The sequence below is a fragment of the Drosophila eugracilis genome, unplaced genomic scaffold (assembly GCF_018153835.1).
Source record: "Drosophila eugracilis isolate 14026-0451.02 unplaced genomic scaffold, ASM1815383v1 contig_2155, whole genome shotgun sequence".
In the NCBI taxonomy this organism is placed as follows: Eukaryota; Metazoa; Arthropoda; class Insecta; order Diptera; family Drosophilidae; genus Drosophila; species Drosophila eugracilis.
Window position 1 is genome coordinate 941,180 of NW_024573039.1, and position 25,784 is coordinate 966,963.

The 25,784-nt window shown below is 33.7% G+C and overlaps 1 protein-coding gene across 4 annotated transcripts in view; it reads left to right on the plus strand.

Moving 5' to 3' along the window:
- Positions 1–3,384: 3,384 nt before the first annotated feature.
- The window catches only part of LOC108110134 (protein sprint), a 74,759-nt gene continuing 52,359 nt past the window's right edge, over positions 3,385–25,784 (plus strand). The window contains exons 1-2 of one of the 4 annotated variants that reach the window (XM_017219040.2): positions 12,425–12,709; positions 15,172–15,419. Coding sequence is in view for 1 of the 4 variants with exons in the window: in XM_017219043.2 (XP_017074532.1) it covers positions 3,782–3,834 (53 nt within the window). In the remaining 3 variants the exon portion in view is untranslated. The other 3 variants (XM_017219041.2, XM_017219043.2, XM_041818375.1) reach the window with 3 other exon arrangements.

The window sequence follows — 25,784 nt, forward strand, 5'->3', positions numbered from 1 at the left end:
TTTTTATATAAATTTTGTTTGTTGTTAGTGTGGTTTGTGCTATACTCAGGCGGTGGGGGGTGTGTATAAAGTGTATGTATGAGAGATACAAGCCCCTTAATCGCGATCCACAGAGGTGTGACCATTGCCCTCGGGAATCCTCCTACCTGACCCCAAAGCCACAAACAAATCCCGAATGTGATTCACGACGTTTCGCTTGAAGTTCGCCAAATTGGAAATGCAAAAAAACAAGATCACACGGGAAATAAAAGTTGTGTTTAAATTTAATTTCAAATCAAGTTTTAAGTTTATGTTTTAAAAAGAAAGAAGCTGCTTAAAGAAATCTAAATATTAATCTTAGTCATCTGCAAACTCACTTCTTTGAGGAACTGGAATTTGATCTTTCTGTTAGGTTTTTGATAATATTTCTTTGCCATTTTGAAATCAATATAAGTCACCCTTCATACGAACATCTGTTGTTTATGGTTACTAGGGGTGATAGTTGCCAAAAAACCAGCCAAACAAATGTGCAAAATTTTTACGTTTTATGTAATAAAAAACTAAGTAATAGCCTAACAAGTCTTAAGGTTAACAGTTTCGGGGTCATGTTTTTTGGCAAGTGAAACTTTAAAGATCTCATGATTGTAATAATAACTGCAAATATTAAATATAAACAGCCAGAAGTACTTGACTTTTGTTGCAAAAAGTGTAAACTGTGTGAAATAGGGATTAAAGTTAACCTTTTCAGGGACATCTTTCTGTTTCTGTGTGTGATGGTGTTAATCCTTAGTAATATTATTTTGTAACGAATTTGTTTAAAAAAATTTTAGGCCTTTTAAAAGTTAAAATCAACAAAAACTTCCTTGTTCTTGGGTTATTTATTGCTATAAAGTGACAAAAATACGCATTAAAGTTAACCTTTTCGAGGACACCTTTTTCTTTTTTAATGTTATTTTTGCAAACTAAATAACAAGCAAACTTAATACCTACAAGAACATGATAGTTTTCACCTTAAATATAGTTTTTACCTTAAATAATATCTCAGAATAAATATGGTAGACCTCAAAGTTACCCTTTTCGGGGTCACCTTTTCTCCGTGTGTGATCATTTTACGCTCTTATGATTGTGATTTTGCGATTGCCATTGCGATTGCGACTCTGTGCTGTAACTTGGCTTACGCTTAACGGTAAACCGAGCTGACTAACGACAAACAAAAAGATCAAAAAAAGAGAGAAAAAACAAAGAAAAAAGGAGAGAAAAAACAAAGAAAAAATCTGAGAAAAAACCATGAAGATGACGATAAAAAAATAACAAAAAGACCGTAAAAAAAAACACTTTTATTTTTTGACAAACGACACAGCGAAGCGTTAAAGAAACAAAACAAACGAAAACAAAAAGGCAAAAAAAAAAGAGCAAAAAAAAGAGCAAAAAAGAGCAAAAAAGAGAATAGCAATGCTAACAAACGAGGCAAATGAAATTGCAATTTATGTAATTTTTGTGGCCATTATAGCTGGGTCATTGGCATCTTAGCCCCCCCAACTACGAGATCAACTTAAGTTGGCAAACTAAGAAAAGAAAGACAGATTAAACTACAGCAAGAAAGAGAGAGAGAAAGATAGTAGATCATCATGCAGATATGAAGACTAAATTGTGGTTCTTAAAAGACTGAAGAATTCTTCAGAATTTGTTCATTAATCACACGCCAAAAAGATTGACAGATTTTAACCATCGACCGTCTGACAAATGACAGATCCCGGCTTCTGGTTTGCTCTCAATGGATATAGCTTTAGGAATCCATCAGAAGGGGTCTTACGAAGATTACTGTCTACTTTCGTTTAGATTTGTGGACTGGTCATGAGTCATTTATCGATCACTTGCAGTTTGCTCTTGGTAAAGGGGTTTGTTTTTAAGGGAATTTTATGGGTAATATCTTAAAGTTACCCTTGAAGATCCTAAAAACTATTATAAAATCTATGAACTACGATTAGAAAATCATTTAATAATGGTCAGAGATTATAATAAATGCTACTAAAAAAATTCTATTAAAAATATAAAATAGCAAAAACTTATGCAAATTTATATTTAACTTAAATGGTAACTTAATTCTTAGATTGAAATCCCATAAAATATTTTTGAGTTGTAAGAAAAACTCTTTTATCTTTCAAAATGCTTTAAAGAAATTAGAAAACGATAGTTTAATGGATGGATTGTATAACTTTTGATATTCATTTTTAGTGCTTTACCAATGTTTTATCAATCCTACCAATAGATCAACTAATAGTCTTACCAATAGTACTACCAATAGTCCTACCAATAGTCCTATCAAAAGTCTTATTAATATTCCTATGTAAAGTCCTATCAATAGTCCCATCAACAGTTCTTTGAATAGTCCTATCAAGAGTCCTATGATAAGTCATATCAATAGTCCTATTATTTGTAGTACCTATAATCCTATCAATAGTCCTGTCTATACTCCTATCCATAGTCTTATCCTATATTATTGTCCTATGAAAACTCCTTTCAATAGTCCCATCAATAGTTCTATGAATAGTAGTACTAGGACTACTACTTAAGAGTCCCACCAAAAGTCCTATCAATAGTCTTATCATTAGTACTATATACTAAAACTATATAGAGTATATTAGTACTGCAGTCTTATCAATAGTCCTGTCTATACTCCTATCTATTGCCCCTTCTATAGTCATATCCTATATCCTATTGCCCTATGAAAACTCCTTCCAATAGTCCCATCAATAGTTCTATGAATAGTAGGACTAGGAGTAGGACTCAAGAGCCCCCCAAAAGTCCTATCTACAGCCCTATTAATAATCCTATCATTAGTACCTATTATCTATCTATTTTATCTATCGTCCTTTCTATAGTCTTATCCCATCCTATTGTCCCATGAAAACTCCTTTCAATAGTCCCATCAATACTCCTATCAATAGTCAGTCAAGATCGCAAATATTAAAGCAGATCTTTGTTTTTATATTTTTTTGATAATCAAAGTAGAATATATATATATCTCAATATCAATTCATTATCTATATCAGTATCAGTAATGCCCATATTTCAGATTTACAATTTACATTTTTTACTTTACTGTCTTTGTGTTTTATTTTTTGCTTCAAATTTTCAAAGTTTTCCAAGAAAATCTCCTCTTTAAATGATCAAATTCCAATTCCTGATAGCTTAGCCTAATTAAACCCCTTTTATTATTCCTTAAATATATAAAATTAAATCTATAAATTATAAACAAATAATAATCTATGACAAAAAACCTTCATAAATCTAAAAAAGCGCGTAACGAAAAATCAACGTAAACGACGTTTGGCTTTGCTTCGCGTAACGAAAAGTGTTTACGTTATCGCAGTTTTCAATCTTTTTGTTTCTGTTAAATTTTACATTACTTAATGTGTGTTGTTGTTGTTGTTCTTGTTATTGTGCTTTAAAGTGAAACGATCCCATGAGAATATATATGATATAAATATATATATATATATATACAAGCAATTTGTGTATATTTACCCAGAGAGCGGGGGGGCAGCCAGCCAGAAGATCTTTCAAGCGACTCCCTGTGTGTGGGCGGGCGTCGTCGTCTCTGCTCAGTATCTCGCCCGCGTCTATATATGGTGTATATATCTTCTGATTAGTTTAATTAAAGCGTATTTCAATTGCCCAGTGCGCAGTTGTTGTTAATGCCGCTGCCGACGTTGCTGGCTTTGTTGCAACACATTTCCTGCCGCACAAAAAAAAACAACAACAACAAAGGAGAAGAAGCCACTAAGAAAATCGGAAAAACATGACAACGACCAGCCTGGGCAGACAATTACTGGAAAAATTCTTTCCATTTCGGTAAGTCTTTTCCTTGGTGTACTCTTAAATTTTTAAGTTGAAAAAGTTGGAAAAGTCTGGGAGGGAGCCTATCAAATGAAAAAAAAATACCAAAGTGCCAAAAATAAATATGGGTCAGGCGACGGCGACGATGGCGATGGCGTTGCCTCGGGATGGGATCGGTCTTAGTCATAAGATTGACAATGATGATGATGCTCCTCCGCAGGCCTAGGCACTGCCGCCTCCACAGCCCGCTGTCTTCTTAGGTCCTGTTCATGCAACATGCAACTTTTGGCAATTTTGTTGTGGGAGCCATAAAATTTGGAGTTTTAGATGGTTTTAGGGGCGTAAACCCAAAAAAAAAGATTCTTTTTAGGAACGATCCTTAAGTTATTTTAGATTTTATAACTTAAAAACTAAAATTTGAAGATATTTTTTATCTAGAAGTTGGCAAATTAAGCTAAAATATCAGGGTAACATTTTTAAAAATATATTTTCGATTTTTTTTTATAACTTTTTCTGAGGTTTTAAGACTAAAAATCAAAAAAATCTTCTTCAATTTTACTTTTTGTTAACAGTTTTTGTTATTTTTATACAAAAAATTCAAAAATTATTAACAAATATTTCAACTTTTACTTTTTGTTAACTTCTTTACAAACTTTTCTTGGTTTATCAAAGAAAAATTCAGGAAAATAAAGAGCTCTTAACATCTATTAAAATATAAAAAAAAATGAAAATCAGAACTTTTTTTTAACAACAAAATTCCAATTAAAAAACTATTTTCGCCAACTGCTATAAACTTGCCTTTTAAGCACTAAAATCCATAATTTTCCCTAACGACGTTTAAGTTTATGGCGTTTGAAATTACTTTCTTCACGTCAGCGATTTGCATACAAAGTGATGATGAATTATCATATATATATATAGTATATAGTATATAGTAATAGCTATAAAACTTGGCCAAAACGGCCTAATCGATCATCAAAGAGTGGTGGCCATAAGTTTTCACATTTGTCATGGGCAATTAAAGTCAGTAAACTTGATGGATGCCACACATCGCACATCCCTGAAGTGTCCCTCAGTGATCTCACTTTCTCTCTCTCTTTCTCTCTCTTTGCTTGAGATTTTGTTTACTTTAAGTTTGCAGCTGTTTTTTTTTTTGGGAGAAGGGGAAACCACAATAAGTAAACAGTACGATCGCAGCTGCTGGCTCTTAAGTTTTCCAAACGATTTTCCCGCCTTACTTTTCCCTTTACCACATTTTTCGGCATTATCCTGTCCTGTGACTGACTTGACTGACTGGTAACCCCTAATAAACATATTTTCTCATTTGCGAAACTCTCATTATTTTTCACCCCGCAACGGGCCAAGCATTTTCCTAAGCATTTTTATCGCATCCTATAATTGTCTGCATAACAATAACAGTTTTGACATTAACAACAACAACCAGCAACAGCGGAAAATGGCCAACATTAAGGCAACAACAATGTCATAATTTTCCACAATAAAAAGTGTTTTTCTTGATTAAATGGCCCAGAAGAGTGAAGAAGAGTGTTGGCCCTGCTAATTTGCCATATCTAAAATAAGAAGAGGAAAAAACATGTAAAAAAAAAGGGAAAACTTTTGCTCACTTTTCCATTTTCTCACTCTCTCCAAAAGTTTTCGCTTTTGTTTCTTTTCTTTTGCCTCATTTTTTGCCTCGACTTTTTTTTGCCATGGTGTGAAAGAGCCAAAAATGGAATTGGCCCTAATTTTATTGCTTTCGTTTTATGTTTGGCGCGGGGTGTGTGGGGGATGTACTTTTCGGTTGGGGAGCATGTGAAAGGGTGCGAACTTAAGTTCTTTAAAGGCTCTAAAAGGATGGGGGAGGGAGAGGCAGTTTGAAGGAGTCAGGAAGTGGCATCATCATCATCATGTTAATTCCCCATGCCATGCATGTTTATTGGGCTACAAGAAGGGATGGTGCAATATCATTACATTTACTATTTGTTAATTAATTTTTAATGGTTATTACTAATATGCAAAGTTGGTTGGTTGGTTTTTCTTTTAATATCAACTTTTTAAGCCTGCTGGATAATGTATGGAAAAGCGTAAAGGTAACGGTTCTCTTGCTGTGTAATGTAACGCAACGAAAGCTGATGCTTACGATATTTCTTAGGGTAATGCATAGCATAACGTAATGCGTAATGTAAAGCGTAGGAGGTATAGGGAATTAGCTTACGACATTTCATAGTGCAATCCATAGCACAAGGTTCTGCGTAATATTAAGCGTAAGATTACTCGTAGAATAGCATTCAGTAGAGGACGTATAAGAGAAATTACTTTACGATATGTCACAGGGTAATGCATAGAACAACGTAATGCGTAAAGTAAAGCGTAGGATAACTCATAGAATAGCTTCCAGCAGAGGACGTAGAAGAGACGATTTAGCTTACAATATTTTGTAGGGTAATGCATAGCATAACGTAATGTGTAAAATAAAGCGTAGGATAACTCGTAGCAGCAGAGGACGTATAAGAGCGGGATTAGCTTAAGGCGTAATATCTTACATCATATATGGACTAATTGGTTGAGATAAAGCGAAGGACAAGACATGAGATACAACGTAAAGCAAGGCTTGCTATATGCGTAGGATAAAGCTTAAGATAACACAAAAGAAAAACGTAGAAAAAACGTAGCATAATGCAAAGAATGACGAAGGCGTAATACATGGACTAATTGGTTGGGATAAAGCGAAGGAGAAGACAAAGGATACAACGTAAAGCAAGGCTTACGATATGCGTGAGCTAAAGCTTAAGATAACACATAAGAAAAACGTAGCATAATGCATAGAACGAATAACGTAAAGCGAAATACAACGCAAAGCCAGCGCTTAGAATAACAGTAATGAGAATAGAGATATAATAATAAACTGAAAATAACAGTTAAGAAGCAGCTAAGAAAAACGTAGTACATTAGAAAAAGACTAAATTTTAGTTAGTAATTAGCTATAATAACTTTAATTTATCAGAAATTTAATGAAGGTTTATACTTTTTAACCTTTAATTTTTTAAGTTTTAAGTTTAATAATACATATTAAAAACAACAAATTAGTAAATTCATCTCTTTATCTAAGTTAACTTACTAAATCTAAACAACAAGTTAACTTTCGAGTTACATCCTCCTGATCTCCATCCTCAACTGACATCTGTGAAATTCTTTCCAAATGAAGAGAGAAAGTTAGCCATTTTTTGTCTCTCGTTTTTTTTTTTTGTTGTATTTGCCAATTGCAATCTGTAAAACGCATTCGCCATATAAGAGATACCCGTACTTGCAACATACATACTCGTAAACATCAATTTTACAATGTTGCATATGGCCAGATGCCATAAAATTTTGTCTTCATCTCCGGCAAAGTCAACTTCAACTTTAACTTCATCATCGTCTTGGCTATTTATAATGCAATTTGCAATGTTGGCCTTTGACTAGGCAACAAGTTATGAAATTCTTTAGTAATTTACATTAAGTTAGGGAAGTTAAAAATATAGGTTTTTTTTTAGAAATTAAAAAGATGGAAGTTCTAGTTAAAAAAAAAGTTAACAAACTGCCTGCTTTTTTGTCAAATTTCAATTTCCTTATCAGAAAAACAAGTTTTCCTATGAATATTCTACTGAAAAACGTTAATCATTTTATTTTTCATTTAAAATTTCTATAAAATATCTCTCTCTTAATATAAAATTAAAGAATCTTAATAAAAGAGAAATCGCAAAAACAAAATAAATGAAGTACTTTTATGCAATATTTCATTTGCTCCCCCCCCCAGGTTGCTGTGGCAACTTTCACTGGGAAATTTATTAATTTATCCTAGGGGAGCAATAGTTCGATGCGTGTATTTGTGTGTTTTTGTGCGCTTTTCCTGGACTCCCCCCCAAAAAACTCTGATCTCCAACCCCTAACCCTCGGGGGTCAGCAGACAGTAAACACGGATATAACTCCTGTCCACCGCAGGACCTTGGCTCCTTCAACTTCAAATGCTGTTAAGATACTTTTTGTTTTATTTGTGTTTTCCTTGTCGCAAAGTGGGCGGTTCACAGGCTCAAATGCGGGGGTGGCGGGGCAGCAGCAGCAAGGGCATTATTTAATTACAGTTACTACAGTTGTCCTGGCCATTCCACTTCTTTCCTCTGGAAAGTCATAAAAATATTTTCAAGCTGCCGCCGCTGTCGTTTCGAAGGTCCAAAAATGGGAACCGTTTGGCGGTTTGGGATCTCGACCCTGTCAATAAGTTGACCCCGTCAATGGCCTCTGGGAGCCTCAAAACAATTTTGGAAAAATTCTTGACAAGGAGAAAAAAACAGCAAGATGTTTTTTAATTGGTTTGGGTGGTTTTTGGGTGTTATTTTTAAGGTTTTTGAGGAGAAAAACTGTCTTTTAAGGCTGAAATTTTTGTATATAAAAATTTGTTTAAAAAGTATTAAATTATTAATCAAATTTAGAAAAAATATCACTTGAAAAAGAACGAGATTTCATTTGAAAAAACACTTCTCTTGTTATAAAAAATAATTTTTAATATTAAGTTTTTAAGTTTTTTTAACTAAAAATCAGTTTCTGGTTTGCTCACTGTAAACGCTTTTAAAAAAGCAAATTAAATGTTAAAAACTATCATGTTAAGTTGAGAAATAATTAATAATATTAAATTTGTAATATTATATATAAAATATTTAAAACTCTTTAAGTAAATATTTTGTTATAAAAATTTAAAAAACATTTTAAACTAATATTTTTCTCTTTCGTCTTTTTTCAGGTAAGTTCGCCAAATGTTGTTAGTTTTGGAAGTTCAAAGAATATAATTATTCTAGTTAATATCGAGTAAGTAAAATTAAGAAAATATTAAAAAATATTTAAGAATAAGTGAATTATGTAGATACAGTAAGGCCTAGCTAAGTTACCATTTAAAATATTTACAAACTAATTAAAAGTTATTCTAACTCAGCTTTAAAATCAGAAAACCAAGCAACAAATCAAGATTAAATATGATAAATGTATTATTTTTACCTAAATTACAAATTAGTAAGCAAATAGCCATATCAGACACTGTACTTACGATGACTAATCCTTTCTTGGATGGAAAATTGCCCCAAGGCCTTGCCCAAGAAAATGTCTTGCAGTTTTGGGGAAAAACACACACGCACACACACAGCATGTTGAACACATCATCTTGGTTGGCCGACAACTGCAGTTGGATTTTTGGATTTGCTTCGAGATTTATCTCAAAACTTCCAACGCCCCCGCCTATAATATATATATCTTTTCATTGTACTTCCCCGCCCCCTTTCATGGCTTTCCAAACATTTCACGTTTTTGGCTCTGCAAGTTGACAGTTTGTTTACAATATGTTACTTGGTCTCCTCTGTGTCTGGCAGCTTCATGCGGGCTTTTCCCGCTTTTCTTGCCTTGCCGTGTTGGGTGGCTCATGTCATCAGCGTCGGAGAACTGCCCAATTATGTCAGGAAAAGCAAGTGCAGATGTTAACTTTTCACAGACAGCTGCATCCGTATTTAATTTGATTTTAAATCATTGAAATCTAATCTGATTCGTAAATTACTCAAAGTAATAATTGCTTTGTTTTGGTTTAACAAAACTTTATAGCATACTTTTAGACACTTTAATAAAGGAATTTCAAGAGGTTTCTTAGTCATCGCTTAGATAAATGATTACCACTTTAAATTATATTATATAAAGAATATTTATTAGAAATTTAGGAAGTGAGAATCTTGTTCTTTGTCTTTATCTTAAATTTTCGTTAAACCACAAACATTCTTCGCCCCACCAACTTTGCCACCCATTATAGCCATTTTAAGGGCCATTAGAATTTCCTTGTGGCCACGCGAATTGTTCTTAACAACATCCCGTTGTTCTTGTTCTTGTTCTTGTTGTTTTAAATAATTAATCATTCGCCATGAAAAACCAAAAACGCAGGCAAGCCAGAAATATGCACATTATGTGGTTTAGAGACCAAAGAATGGAGTTTCATGGTGAGCAGGATGGCAATAAGGGATAAAAAAGAGATGGATAGTTTCGTGCAGTGAGCAAAAAGGAAGTGGTTTTGGTGTTATTAATATATTTAAATATTTAAATGAGTTACCAAATTGTTGGAATTAAGTTTTTTTATGTCTTAAAATTTGAATCCAAAGAGTTTGAATATTATCAGGAGCTTTGGCTTCCCGCTTAAAATCCTTTTAATATTTAAAAATTTACAAAAATATTCCAAAATTTAAAGACACTTTCCTAAAAGCGCAGCTTATTTCGAGGTAGTTTTTCTTCTCACTGTAAGGCAATCTGAAAACGGAAAGCAAACCGATATAAATTGCATTATAGGCAAATTAATTGTTTTCACCGGCCACAGTAGGGGTGGGGGGTGCAAGGCATTAATGGCCAACCCCTAAAACCCCCTTACACCCACCCACCACCTCTGGCAGCACACGCAGAGCGGGCGTCCAAGGACATTAATAAGGCCCAAAGGATGTGGTGACATTAATTGCGCGACGAAGGACGAACCATTTGCGGAGACGGGGAGGGGTTGCTGGGGCGGACAGTCATTACATTTCCATATAAATATTTATCGCATGTGATAATGCCCGCCTTGGGTCGCGGCAACCGTTGGGGTTGCACAATAGTTTTTCAATTTATGTTGTAAACGCTCGCCATACAGTCATCACTCGCTAATGTTAACTGATTAATTGGAGGAATTAAATTTGGTAAGAAAATTGTGGAAATATAGCAATGTTTTTATACATTTTTAATGAAAATAAATAATTCAAATTTAATTAAAAATTTTTTTTTTGGAAATCTTTAATATTTATAATTTTCAACTTTTTTTTTAGATTTTTCTTCTATTTCATTTTTTCTTAAATTCCGCTTAACATTTCCGTTTGTGTTTACCGTATGACCACTGTACTTAACTCTTAAGCCCTGTAACTGTAACGGTAACTGCAATTTGAGCCAACTGCCATCCCGTTTTCTCTGCTGCAATAGCTTGCTATTCCACTCGCACGTTTGGTTTTAGGCCTGGTTTTGCATGTGTAATTAAGGCGAAATGGTCAAGAAATCATAATTTAAGTAGGCGACCATTGTGCGACCCTCTTCATGCCCATTCCAATATTTTTTGGCTGTTTGGCAACATCTGTCTAAGCAAATGGCACATTCATTACATTAATTAATAATTGTATGGCATTAATTTTGATTTATTTATCTTTGTCTCTAGCTCTCTCACTCTGGCTATCGCCCTGTCTCTTTCTCTTTCTGGAATGTCAAAGCCAATTTGTCAAGTTGGTCAAATGGAAATGGGAAATGGGAAGTAAATGGCAGCGGCATTCCTTCTGGAATGTCTTTCTCTCTCTCCCTCTCTCTCTTTTGGTCTTATTGGAGCCGGTTTCTGCTTCAATTGGGAAAAACAAAAACAAAAGCTTTCGAGTCGCAACAGCTGGTAGATCTCTCCATCTCTCTTTTGCCTCTGCTACTCCTACTCCCACTCCTACATTTTTCTTCTTCTACTTCTTATTCCCGTTCGATCGGTCGAGGCCATTCAAAAATATACATACATATGTACGCTTACATGTACGTTCATGAGTAAGAAATGTACAAGAACAAGCCAAACAACAATGAAAACAAAGCGAATAACACAACTGAAAATAAGAGGGCAACAAAGGCAATAACAAAAAAAAAAAACTTTGGCTCAGTTTTTGACGATTTGATATGAGCGAAGGGCTCTCCCACGTTCAAGTTATGCATGTATGTGTGTTTTGTCGCTTTAACATACTTACGTTCCACTTCCTTGGAAATTGAGCGAACTAAACGATCACTGCTCGCTATCTGTCTCTCTCTCTTTCGCTTCGTTGGGATTTACAGTGGAAAAAAAATTTATTTAAAGTTTTTGGTCACTTTAACTAGCACACTGCAATAAAAACATATAATAAATTTAAAACTTGTTTATGATTTTATAACGAGAGAAGGAAGATGTTGAAGTTGCAATTTTAGCGTACTCGCCCAGATTTCCTCCACCGCCCACTGCCACGCCTGCACACACAACGCCTCCGTTTTTTGGCCTTCTCGCCGCCACTCGATTTACTAGATGCGTTTGCATGGCGTCTTTAAATAGTCGCCTGCGTTCATTTCAGTATTTGATGTACACAGAGAGAAATGATTATAAAATATGGCAATATTTTTCATGTCATTACAACTAATAAATGTCAAATACAAATGTTTAAAGTTTAAAAGACAAACTACCTTAACAGCAGCTTAGCAGGTTAAGAATCAGCAATTGCTATCTCTTTTTCTTTCTGTGCACCAGTGGATGTTGTTAATTTTTGTGGCTGTGTTGGATGCCGCGGTCTGCAATGCAGTTGACCAAAAACAATGCAAACGTTTTTATGGCGGTTTTTCGTGATTTCGATCGCGGCGGCAACAACAAAACGTACAATAAAGAGGAAGCCAAAAAAAAAAAACAAAAAACACATGCGATTTGCGCAATTTAACAGCGGCCTTTGTGTTGGTGTGCGTGAGCGTAAGCGTATGCGTGTGTGGGCAGCATCCACTTCCAATGCAGCAAACTCGTTCCACACACAAACAGCACATGTTTTGTGTTTGTGCAATGCCGCAAAAGCCCACTCTCTCATTCGCACGCTCTTTCTCTCTGTTACTAACTCTCCGGCTCCGTTCGTAAGTTATTCGGCTTGTGTCGTTTACATTCTCGCGCTCTCCGAAGTCGGCACACCGCTGTTGTTGTTCATTCCAATAGGAATGCTCGACGACAACGGTTCGTAGTCGCGGTTGCTCGAAAATCGGGGAAAAAAGAACGCCGACAATGTTGTTTGCCATTTTCACACGCGAATAACTTCGAATTGCGAATTTTTGTTTTGTAAGTGCGCGTTAATAAGTATTTTTTTGTTGTTGTTGTTGCTGATCATTAGTGTGTGTGCGTGTAATTGTTAACCAACATTCGAGTGTCAAATAAGTAGATAAAAAAAAATTAAACTCCGAAAAAAAAAACATTTGTGATTATTTTATGCTTTACCGTTTTTTTTCTTCGTGTTTGTGTTGGTGTATGTGTGCGTATCTCATTTATTTATTTCAATTCTTCGCAATGCAAATACAAATAATCAAAGAATAACAAAGAACAAGAAAAACAAAGAGGAAAACCGAAAACAGAAATGTTGCTGCCGCTATTTCTTCCTTTTCTGCTTTAACTTTGTATTTTTACAGGCTGTGTTTTGTTTGTTTTTGTTTCTGTGCGAGTATGTGTGCGAATATGTGTGTGTGTTTCTTTTGGGTTTTTGTTTTTCTTTATCTTTTGCTTTTATTTTGCACATGAGTTTTCGCCATAAATGCAAATTAAGCTAAAAAAAAAAAACGAAAAAAAAAATATGTTGTAGAGTTTGGAACGAGTTTTCATTTGCTTTTTGATTTTGCAAGGCCTGCAGTTTGAATTTGGAATCTATGTCGCACATTGATCTTCGTGGGTGACTCATGTTGCCCTCTCTTTCCCGCCCAGTTTCTCTGACTCCCTCTATCTCTCTGTCTTTCTGACTCAATTCAAGATTCTTCGGAATTATCGCGATTATCACCTGCAAAAAATGAGTAAAAAATATCTCCAAGTATTTGCAATTTATGCTTTTATGGGGATTTCCTAATTTGGTATTTTGAATTAGCCAAAAAGTAAGACAAAAAATTTAGTAATTTATGACTTTTGGGGTTTGGCTTGATCTCAAGGAGTTAAGTTTGTTAAAAGTTTGAAAAACTCGCTACTAAAAAGCTGTTTTAATATAATTGTAATGCTCTGATGTTACATTTTTTAATAATTCTATATAAAAAAACTATTTTTTTATAATTAATATTAACTTTAATAAATGAAATACTAAACAAATGTTGATTATTTACAAATATTCTTTGTAAATTAAAAAGAAAACCTTGTAATTTTAATGAAAAAAGTCTTGTTAATATTTCTTTTACTTAAAAAACAATTATTTTTTAAGTTTTAAAGAATTTGTTACACACAAAAATCTTCTAATTTAAAAAATATTTAACAATAAAACAATCAAAGTCTTATCTAACACTCAAAATTAGCAGAAATTAAAAATTTAAAAGAAAGCAAACTAAAAAACTTATAAATATTCAAATTAGTAAATGGCTAAAAACACATGTAATCCTATTAGTTCATCAATGGCTTATATATATTTTTTCCACACTTTCCCTACCTAAAAGAAAAGTACTTTCCATTCGCTTTCCTCGATTCCTGGTTAACTACAAACTCCAAAAGTTTTCCAAACTAAACTAAAAATACCAAAAGAAAAACCTCTTCATATTCATATTTTCCTTTTGGTTGCCATACGAAAATAGCTTTTTGTGGGAAATCATAATTTCCTCTGGGCTGCACTTTAGTTTTCCCCCTTGCTTTCCCTCAATCCTTTTTCCGCTTTTCTAGCCCCGTCATTAATGTCATTCGAGACGATCGGCAAATCAATTTAACAACAAATGCGACGACACTTGAGTTTTCCATGGGGTAAAGAAGGGAAGTGAAGGGTCTTTGTGCAAGAGAAGAATGGGCAGAAGAATTGCTAACAGATGCGATTCTCCTCATGGGCATTCCAATATGTAGATACATTTGTTTGTGTTTAATGTTTGATGTTTAATGGGCTAAGACTAGGCCACTTGCGGTTAACGTTTATTAACTGTAAATGAAGAAAAGCATTAACCGAAACCTGCAGATTGCAGTTGGTCGAGCTAAGCCGCAGGGAAAAAGAGTTTTCTTTTCAACTTTTCGGCTTTATTTTTATATTTTTTGTATATATTTTATGTTTTATTATAATTTAAAAGTTTTTCATATTTTAAAAGTATTTTTTTTTAGTTTTTTCTTGACTTTTTTAATACTTACTTACTTTTCCAATACTTATCTTTGAATGGGTCTTTAAATCTATGCTCAGGATTGCCATTTCCCTCGCTCTTTTAGTTTTTCAGCATGGAAATTGTTCAGGTTTTTCCATTATTTTTCCCATTTTCCCCTCTCACCATACGCAGAGTGTGGAGTTTCATTAACGTGCATTGTACGCCTGAGTGAATTTTCCATTTTATTTACATATCAAGCGTTGGTCAGCAAATGGGGTCTCGTTTTTTTTTTTTTTTTTTCCACCAGTTCAGACAGTTTTTCAGTTTTTTATTGTCATGACAACCACTCGAATGAGAGTTGAGTGGAGAATGGCTGGGTAAACGATTCTCCAGCATAATTAATTCTTAAATATTTTCTTAATTTCATCATTAAATGAATTTCAAATTAAATAAACAAATGAAATGAAAACAAAAACAACAAAAATGAAACAACAAAAGTGCAAACTGTGAAAATGCCAACGAAGCTGCGGAAAATAGTGCAAGAAGTTGCATTTTAAACAATATATAAAAAAAAAATAGAAGAAGAACGAAACAGTCAACGAACTTGTCATCCAGCAGGGTGAAAGAGACGGCCGAAGCCACAGAGAGGGAGACAGGGTCTGTTCTCCGCCTCTGAAAATTTGCATAGGGAAACACGACACAACCAGCAGCAGCAGCAGCAGCAACAGCGGCAGCAGCAGCAACATGTAAGTAAAAAAATGATAATAAAAAAATGGGCAAAAAAGAAGTTGCAAATGAAAAATTGTTTCGCTACCAACATGAAAAAATGCACTCAATAATGAAGATAACCGATAACAGGATTCTTTATGGGTTTTTATATTAGCTATCAAGGGGTGCTTAAGGGGGGAAATCTACTGCAGAAGAATTGGTAAAAGTTGGGCTAATAGTTGGAAAGAAAGAAAGAAATTTCCATCTTACTTTACTTTTTATATTCAAAAACTAATTCTTCTTGGCATAGTCAAGTCTAAAAAGAGGCTTCTTCTATAAATATTTGAAGAATTGACATTCTTCTACAATCGATTGTAATCATCTAAATAAAAAGATAAAGCTTTAACTTATTGATATTGTTAATGGCCCATATTGATAAAGTACTCATGAGTAATCATTGGCTTTTCATTTATTTTGTTATCAGTTAAAAAAATACAAACGTTTAAGTTTATTCATCGTTAAATTCATTTATTTGTATTTATACATTGCAAAATTGGATTATTTTCAACATTTCTTAAAGTTCATTTGCTTCTGTTATTTTAAAGGAAAGTTAAGGTCGATAAATTTGAGAAATATATTCTTGCAATGTCGTGAATAATATGAAAATTTCATGTTTTCCGATATATAAATTAAAAGCTAATATCGATAAATAAAACTAATATCGATAAATAAAAATAATATCGATAAATAAAACAAATATCTTGCAAAGTCATAATAAATATCGTTAGTTTAACTATTTGCCATAAAAATACTTGTTTTTTTCGAATAATAATTAAGTAATTTTAATCGGATATTGATATCGATAACGATATATAATATTTAAAGCATATTGAAAGGACAATATTGATATCGTTTTTTGAACTTCTTGCCACAAAAATTGAAGTTATTAGCATATTATAGAAAGTAAACTTGTTCCGATATATAAATCAATAACTTATATCGATAAATTTAACAAATATAGTCTTGAAAATTTATAAAAATAACTTTATCCAAACTTTTTGCTTTAAAATTAATATTTAATAACAAATTGAACTTAACTAATTAATATGAATATATCAGAAAAATATCATATATTTAAAATATCGATATAAATATCGTAGAGCACTCTTCGGAAAGTCAATAATAGCTAGCCTCTCAAATTTCAAAGTCACAAAACTTGGCAATTAATATCTAAGATCTTGAGAAAGAGATTTCAAAGTGCCACTGCTGTTGACTTAATGATGGGTCTTCGCCCTCTGATTTGAAGTTGAACAATCCCCCTCCCCCTTTAAATATATCTCCCCTCCTACCCACCAAACTCCCTAGCACATGTGCAACAAATACGCCGTCTTTCTCCTTTCTTATCAACTTTCTTGCATTGCGCAAAACACAAATAAAAACCATAGAGGGGAGGTGGGTTTTGGTTTTGGTCAGATAGATGGACAAAACACGACGGAACATTTAAGGCACTTACCACAAATGACCCCCCACCACCACCCCTTGGCAACTCCTCTGATAGCTTATGCCAACCAATCGAAGTTGCCACCTGAAAGCGATAAGGGCAAAACATTTTGTTGGGAAAGTTCAGAGAAAGAGAGAGAAAGAGGGCTAGCGGGGGTCTAATAATGTTTGATGAGGGCAGAAAGGCGCCTCAGATATCGACGGTCAATCGATGATGTCCCCCAAAAGCAACAAAAACAATAAACTTTAATAAAAACAACAAGCGACAATGACAATTTCTTTGTAATTTGTTTGTCTGCTTCCCCGAAAATCATGGGGTTTTCCTCTGCCATGATTGCAACTTTATCTGCACTGGGAAAAACTTGTTTGAAATTTGAAAGATTAGAAGAAGTTGAGGAATATTTATATATCTTATATATTTCAAGTTATATCCAGATATTAAGATCAGAAGTTTTATAAGGTTATTTAACTTCTGATAACTGATTTAAGGTTATTTTCAAATATTTTTAGTTTAATAACATGCTTTAATAATATTTGATACAATAGAAAAGGTTTGTTTTTAATGTATATTTTATATTTAATATTTTTTAGCTGTTAAGAAGATAAGTTTAAGATAAATCATCAGATCATAAATTCATACAGTATTATGAAAGAACTTTGAATTTTTATCTTTTTAGCATAAATCAGAGTTTGTTAATTTTAGATACTTTTAACTTTGTAAAAGAATAACCATTAATCTGGTACCTATAAGAAAGATATGAAAACTTAGATTTAATATTTCTGAAATGATATTGATAACATTCTATTAAGTACTTTATAGTACTTTCTCCCAGTGCACTCGCTGGACAAACATTCAAATAGATTTTGAAAAGCAAACTGAAAACTAAATCATAAACTCAGCCGCAGGCCATCTAAAAAGTCAACAAGAAACTCAAATTGCAGTCTTTAGAAGAAACTCAAACTTCCCATTTCCTCTTGTTTTCCTTTTTAAATATATATATAATATATATATATTTTTTTTATCCCACTGCTGTTATCAACTTCAAGCCAATTTGAACTTTCGTTTTCCCTTTCTTTGATTTGCTTTCCCAAGAGCAGTGGGAAGGAAGGGAAGGCAAGGGCAGGGCACCTGCCTTATCAACGTTACCCATATTTGTATAGTCCCCCGCAATTTCGATTCCATAACCCCTTCCCATTCCCATTCCCATTCCCACTCTCATGTAACTCGTACATCCAATCATTGATTACGAAACTACTCCCTGAGAGCTTGTTTGTGTGCTGTATCTCAGTAAGCTTATTGCGTAATTTCCATGGGAGGAAAGGGGATTTTCGTTATTGGAAACTCTGTCGTTGGTCATTTAATTGTTTAAGAATTTGTTAGGGAAGTAAATCGTTTAAGTGTTTAAGAATTTGTTAGGGAAATAAATAGGGAATTTCTTAGGGATAAATAGTAATAGAAGACGATTTGTTAGGCTTAAATTGTTTACAATTTTGATTGACAGTTTTGTAGAGAGTTTGGGTTTTTGGGTACTTTCAAGTTGAGTGGATAAAATGCTATAAATTATAGAGAAGATATATGGGTATAACATAAAATTTAAATCTGTTTTATAATATTACATATATATTTATCAAAACACTAACTAATTCTGTAAAATATTAAGGAGTTATTAAGATATAGCTTAAAAAAGGTTACAGATATTATTTTATAAATTATTTAGTGCTTTGGAAAGTTTATTACATTATATTTTGATATTTATATATTTTACATTATAAGCTATAAGTTTTAAATAATATTTTTGTATAGCTTTATGTTTACTAATATTTTGAATTTAAGTTTGAGTTTGGTTGATAGATTTGGTGGACAGATTTTTGATAATAATTCCCATTAAAGGTTGACAATTTTCTAAAGAGATGCACTTAAACCACTTAAAAAACTCCAAAAATTAAAGTATTAATATATAAAATATTTTACACAACCTTTAAATAGTTAAACATAATAGTAAATAAGTTACACAAAAAGTTGAATTTAAAAATAAAATTAACAAAAAATCATTTACAAATTTTGTTAAATAAAATCTATTTAAGTTAGTTGGCAACTTTAAGAAGTTTAATTTACAATTAAATATTTGTTGAGTGAATTAGTTTACATAATGCCTTAGCTTATAGTTTAGTATTCATACGCAAACCATTAAAAATACAAAACAGTGCTATTAAATCATTTAAAAAGCATTTAAAAACTCATTTGGGCAATTATTGTAACTCAAATACACTTACCAAAATGAAAAATCCGCCTGGAAACTCTCACAAACATTATTAAACTTGAATTTTCCCGTTTTTATTTTTTCGAGTCAGACGATGTACAAATAATTGCGATCTTTAGCATCTCTCAATTGAAGCTTGTTGCAAGCAGGCAAAGGGCGGGGCAATCTTCATTTTTTGGTCTTTTTCTGGTTTTCAGTTTTTTTTTTTTGATTTTTTTATGCCTCACTTCCGCGTGCTCTTTGTGCTGGGGCTTGGCATCTCTTCTTTGCTTTTTGTTCAAGATACTTCAGACGTTGACGACGCACTGCAAATTGTGGGTTGTCAGGGGGTTAAACAGGGGGTTAAGCTAAAAAACCAAAAGGGGGGCGATCCGGAGATTGGGAGATTGTGGAGCTCTGCTCAAAAAGGCGGCATCCGACGATGATGATGACGATGACGAAGTCGCGTCAACGTTTTCTTCTCTTCCCATCTTGAGCCCAAAAGATTGGGCCCCGTTGTCGTTGGCAATATTTAATCAAGCCAAGAAGCCAACTGGAAAACAAAAACAGCGCAAGACAAAGCCAACTTCTTGTTGGCGGATGTTATTGATAGTTCGCCATGAAGTGAGTGAGTCTATCTAGCTATCTGTGAGATACGCACAAACTTGCAATCTGTGCGTGGGCGAAACTCTTGAACTGAAAATTAACTTTAAGGGAAACTAAAAGTAGAAAACTAAAAGTAGAAACGAAGTCTAGTAGACTAAAGCTAAATCTAAAGCCAAATCTAAAGATAAAACCAAAACTAAAACTCAAACTAAAGTTAAAACTTAAACAAAATCAAATTATTGGCTTTATATTTGCACTTTTACCTTCAAAACAGATGACCACCAAGGCTATATGGCTCACTTTATACAGTTGTGGTCAAAATAATAGTTACAATAAGATAATAAATTGTATAAAATATTAAATTTTAGAAGTTCTTTTCATAAATTAGTTTTTAAATATGAAATATACAAAAATATTCAATCAAATATTTTTAAAGTATTTTATATTAAATATTAAAAATTAAAATGCAATGCTCTTAAATCTGTTTAAGGGATTCATGTTTAAATCAAAAACATAATTAAGACATATTTAAGGGTACAACTTTTAAATTAAAACTTAAAGACATACTTAAGGTCAGAACTACAAAATCGTACTTAAATCAAAAAATTGTAAAATATGTAAAGCAGGGGGTGCGAAATTGTTTTTGTAAATGCTCTCTGCATATAAACTTGCTCTGCCATAAGCTTTCAGCATTCGCGGCGCTATTCCACCAACAATTTTTCGTTATCCTCTTTCCGCCTCATTCCTTTGCTAACTGTTCTTTTTTCTTCCTCGATCATCCTCGGACACTTGCACTGGAATTCATTTCTTATAACTTCTGTTTCCACTTTGGAGTTTACTTCGGAGTGAGAAAGAGGGATGATTTTGCCTAGCAAAAAAGAAGTTTTTCTTTCTCTCAGTGCACAACTGTAAACCAACACAAAAGCGTCACTAAATATGTGCAGGCATTCTTAAATTTGTGTTAGTAAATGCTCTGCCATAAGATGAATTTGAGCACCCCTGATGTAGAGCTTTTACATGTCTTATTATTAGATTTTTTATTAACTATTCTTTAAAAAAAAATAATTTTCCATATGCCTTTATATAGAGCCCAACTGTATAAGTTTAAATACAAATTATAAAATTTGTTATAAATCTACATATGCTATTATCTTGAACACAACTGTATAAGTTCAGCATATGTATTTTGTGGTTGATTGCGAAAAATGAGAAGGTGGCCAAAAAACTAACAAAAAGTAAATGAAAGGGAAGTAGAAAGATTTATAAACAAAAAGTTGTCAGTGATTGTTTAACATTTCTAAAAAATAAGGCTTAAGTTCTTAAAAAGCAAAATTTAAATATTAATAGCAAATATCTGAAAAAGTCGTAGAAAGTCTTAAAAATATAACAAAATTTAATCACATTTTTGTTACCAAATGATTACTTATTTTTGCATTTTATAAACTTAAACCTTTTACAAATTAAACACCTTTTAAAATGTCAAGTTAAGTTAGTATTTAAATATAGTTAAAGGCTATCAAAAACTAGCCCAAGTTAACTTCCTCTCTCTCTCTCTCTTGTCTTTGATTTAAATTAGTTTTTATGATTTTTGATAGCAAAGTCAAGTCAAGCGGATGTGTTTGCCTTCAGACGTCAGCAAGTTTTTTTTTTTTTGGCTTTTTGGGAAGCATTTCCAATAAAGTGGATGTCACTCAAATGATAAAATCGAAAATCGTTAAGCTTTTAGTGGTTTCCTCTTTATGGAATATCAAAAAACAGTTACTAAAAAGCCAATATAAAAAGAGAGTAACTTAAACTAAGAAAGTTTATGATGATTGCCAATGAAATTGCAGTCACTGCACTTGACAAGCTGCCAGAAATGGTTACACATTCCTTTGACATTTTCATCTTTTCAGCTATCCGGAAAATGTCATTGAAAAACTTTTTTTAATCGAAACATCTGCTGGCAACAACATTTTACAATTTGCTTGACAACTTAACATTAAGCTTAAATTATAGACCAAAAATAATATATATATCTATGTATATAGTAGTATATCTCAATTTATGCCGTTTGAGATTTAGGAGTTTCCCAAGACAGATGCTGTGCCCGGCACTGGCAACTTTCTATGCCGCAAAAAGCGGCAGTAAATTGTAGTTAATGATCCTTTTTGTGGATTTCCCTCAGGTAATGGGATAATGAGCTTTCCTCAGACAGAGCTTTTCCCCGCTCCAAAGGAGCTGGAAATGTTAATTTCTTTATGATATTTTCCCGCTGACTAAATGAAGCGTTTAATATCCGACCCTTCAGCAAAGTGTGTAATAACATTTGCGGTAAAATGGTAAATTAAAATTATATATAAAAAATGGGAAAATGGAAAAATGTATTATTGCTTGAAAATTGAAAGTTAAACTGCAGGAAAATGGTGGGAAAATCACCGAATAACCGAAATCTCAGTCAAAAGAAATGTCAACGAGCGTGAAAGTGATGGGTGGAAAGAGGGTGGGGCCCTCCTCATTTTTTTTTTTTTTCAAGGGGTGTGGCAGCAATCAAAGTTGAAAATTAGGCAATAAAATTAAACGAACGGCAACGAAAGCCGTCGGAAGAAGGGGGGTGAGGGGCCGGCATAACCTTTTGCTTTTGCCTTCGCCGAACAAAATACAAATAAAAGCGTCCGGAAAAATCAAGACCAAAAAAGAAAAGCTGAAAAACCAAAAAGAAATTGCCGCAAATGGTGGAAAAATTGACATGGCCACATGGCCAATGTTGCGCCGTTGCCGAACTTCTCTCTCTCTCTTTTGAGGCACCCCCAATGAGTGTATTTTCGTTGGGTTGGGGGTGGGGGAGTAGAGGGTGGAGTATATTATGCTGCCATAAACTATATACCACCAAAACAGGCCAACACTCTAGACCAGGTTAACTTGAGTTAACGATTGATTTGCCTGCAAGTTGTTGGCCTGACAACAGTTGGTTTTTCGTTTTGGCCAACTTTTTTCGTTGCTTTGTTTTGGCATTTTTTGTGCCTCCTCCTTTTTTTTTTATGTGAAAGTGGCATGTTGTGGTGTGTTGTGGTTCATAAATGAAGCGATTTGTAGCTGCCCCACTTCAGTATTATCGAGTGGGTTAGCGTAGCATTGGCAGAAAGGATAAAAAGTGGCGGGTTTCAAGGTTTTTATGCTGGGTTTTCATAGAAGAAAAGTTAAATCTATGTTGAAATGGAGAGCAAACAGGTTGGGGATAAACTTTTGCTGGTTTTAACAATGTTAGTTATTATAATTTGGGCAGAAATTTAAAGAATAATCAAGCTAAGCATCATCGAAAGGTAGTAGTAGGTCGGTTTTTAAACTTAAGTATAAAAATTAGGATAAAATCAGATGATCAAGTTTGATTTCTCAAAGGAAAATATATCAAAAATGTTCTTTGATCATTGAAAAAGTAATAAGTAGTTTTCTTTCCATAAGATAAAGAGATACTTTAAAGGCAAAATATGATAATAGCCTTTGCAGTTTTACATTTTCCAGTTTAAGAAGCTTCTTAAGTTAATCATTACATCTCTTAATAGTTAATATAGGTTAATTATTAGCAAAAACAGTAGGTAAGAAGTCGAAACCTTCTCTCAAAATAGTTAAAACTTAATGTTATCTATAAAATTCAATCAAATTAATGGCTGTCTACCTAGAAACTAGATCTTTTTATCTATCTTTTCCCAAAAAAGGGACAAATCCCTAATGGCCAGTCGTCGTCTGCCTGTGATTATCAAAGTGGAAGTAACTCTGTTACTTGCAACTTGCCATATCCTACTGCACGTACACTAAATCTAAATCACCTTAAAAATGGCCCAGGGCCCAGAGAGAGAGAGAGAGATGCAGTTTTGTGTGCAGTTTACCAAATTGCCACAAATAGCTGCCAGAGACTGCGTTTTTGTAATTTTGCAATTTTGCAAACTCTGTTTCTGGGTCTGCTCCAATTTGGCTTGGTTGGAAGAGAAGAAGCTGAGCTGGGGCTCATAATCTGCTAAACGCATCATTACTGTGGATGTGGATGGTGCTGTGCGCCTGCCTGCCTGCCTGCGGGAGCAAATAAAGTATCTGATGGATATATATGTTGGGGGTATGGAGGATGCAACATGGGATGGATGGTTGGGGGCAGCAACAGTAGTTGCTTTTGCAATTGTGAGGGCGTTGTTGCTCATTAAATTTCCGCTCTCTTTGCAAAATGAAGTGGCCAAACGACGATGTGGTGGGATGCCGATGTTCTTGGCTGGATGGATGTTGAATGTTGAATGTTGTTGGTTATGCTCTGCAAACTCATAAAATAACTGTAATTGTCGTAGCATCCATGGCAGCAACCACGTTGCCGCACTTCACAACGGCCACTCGAGCCACAGTTTTCGACTCAGTTTTCGCCTTAGTTTCGGCCTCAACTTGTTGCCAGTCACGTTTTGTGTCCGTTTCACCTCGAAGCAGCAGCAGTAGTAGAAAAAATACAAAAATGTCCAAGGAAAAGTGGCATGAGGAGTGGCTAAGTTGGTTGAAGACCAAAGCTTCAGTTGGGCAAGTTTCAGCCAGCGAAAAAATCTGGGGAAAATTCATAGGATTTGGTGGAAATTAAATGATATTTGGTAATGGGATGAGATATTTTGGGATTTCAGTTTGGGTTTTATGTTACTTTGGTTTTTGATTACTTAAATTTAGTAACATAATTTGTATTTTTATAAAGATTTTATATCAGAAACAGACATTTTATAACATAAAAACATTATAGAAAACACTTTTTAGTTTCTTTTTGTAAGAAATAAGATCTTAAATCCTAAAAACACCATCAAATATTGTCACATTTCCAACTTTATGATCACAAATACATAACCCTAACAAATTTCGTGCCGTGCAGCACCTGCACCTGCCTCTTTGTTAGGTGATGTTTCCTTCTTCTTCACCGCCTATCGCTCCCGCTCCCTTAAACTTTCAGCCATCACCTGCGGGAACAAAAAAAAAAAAAAAGTACCAAAGTATCTGGGGAAAGAACGCTCCGCTCGAGAGCTGCAAGGAAAGGTAGTATCCAGAGCATACAAAAGCAAATTTTCTGGTTCATTGCAGCCATTCAAACTGTAATCAGATACTAGCCCAGCGCCGCCTTCCCCCTTTGCCTTGGATTTTTCCTTCTTTTTTTTTTTTTTTTTTTGTATCTGTGAGTGGGGAGCGGGCGCATTCCAGCAGAGCAGGTTGCCCAGGTTTGTTGTATTTTTTTTTTGTTAAATGATTTCCATTGAGTGTGTGGGTGAGGGATTAACTGGCGATGGATAGAGGACGGGTCCATAAATAAGAAGTATCTCAGACATACGGGCGATGGCTGGCCAATGGAAAAACAAGTCCAAAATCATTGATTTCCGGGTTTCTAGTTGAGAACTTTGATTTTTACATAGGTTGGAAGGCCAAAGAAAATCTAACTAAGAACTAAGTTAAGTTTTTCTACGTTCTTTATAGATTTTATAGAAAAAATAATCTTTATAGTTTGCTTAACAAACACATTTTTGTAAATACATTGAACTTGCCACATGGCCTGCCACACAGTTTGCCATTCATGTTAAACATTTCAATTATCTCCCGGAACTGCAACTGCTGCTGCAACAATGGGATCATCTGTTAATGCCCCCGCCTATCCTCCTAGAAGCAATTAAGATTTGACCCAACGACACCCTTTTTGTACGTTCAACAACTTGTGGCAATAGCCAGCGATCGTGCCACTCTTACGCCTAGGAAGTTTGTTTCTTTATACTTTTATACAATTTGCAACTTATTAAAAGAAATTTAATAACTTTGGTATAAAATTTATAAACTTTATTTAAGTTTTTCTGCAATTTAAGATTTGTTTTACAAAAAAAATGGCTTAAAATTTGGTCTCTTTTTGTTATTAATACCTAAAAAGTCTTAAAAAATGTTAGCTTAAGAAATTAGTTGTTAAATTTATGATAGTTTAAATTTGTTATTTAATATTGTTAAGTCAAAAAGGGCGTGGTTAAGTAAGTTTAATAATTACAAGACTTATCCAAGCCAAGTGGATGGGTGTGCATGTGGGAG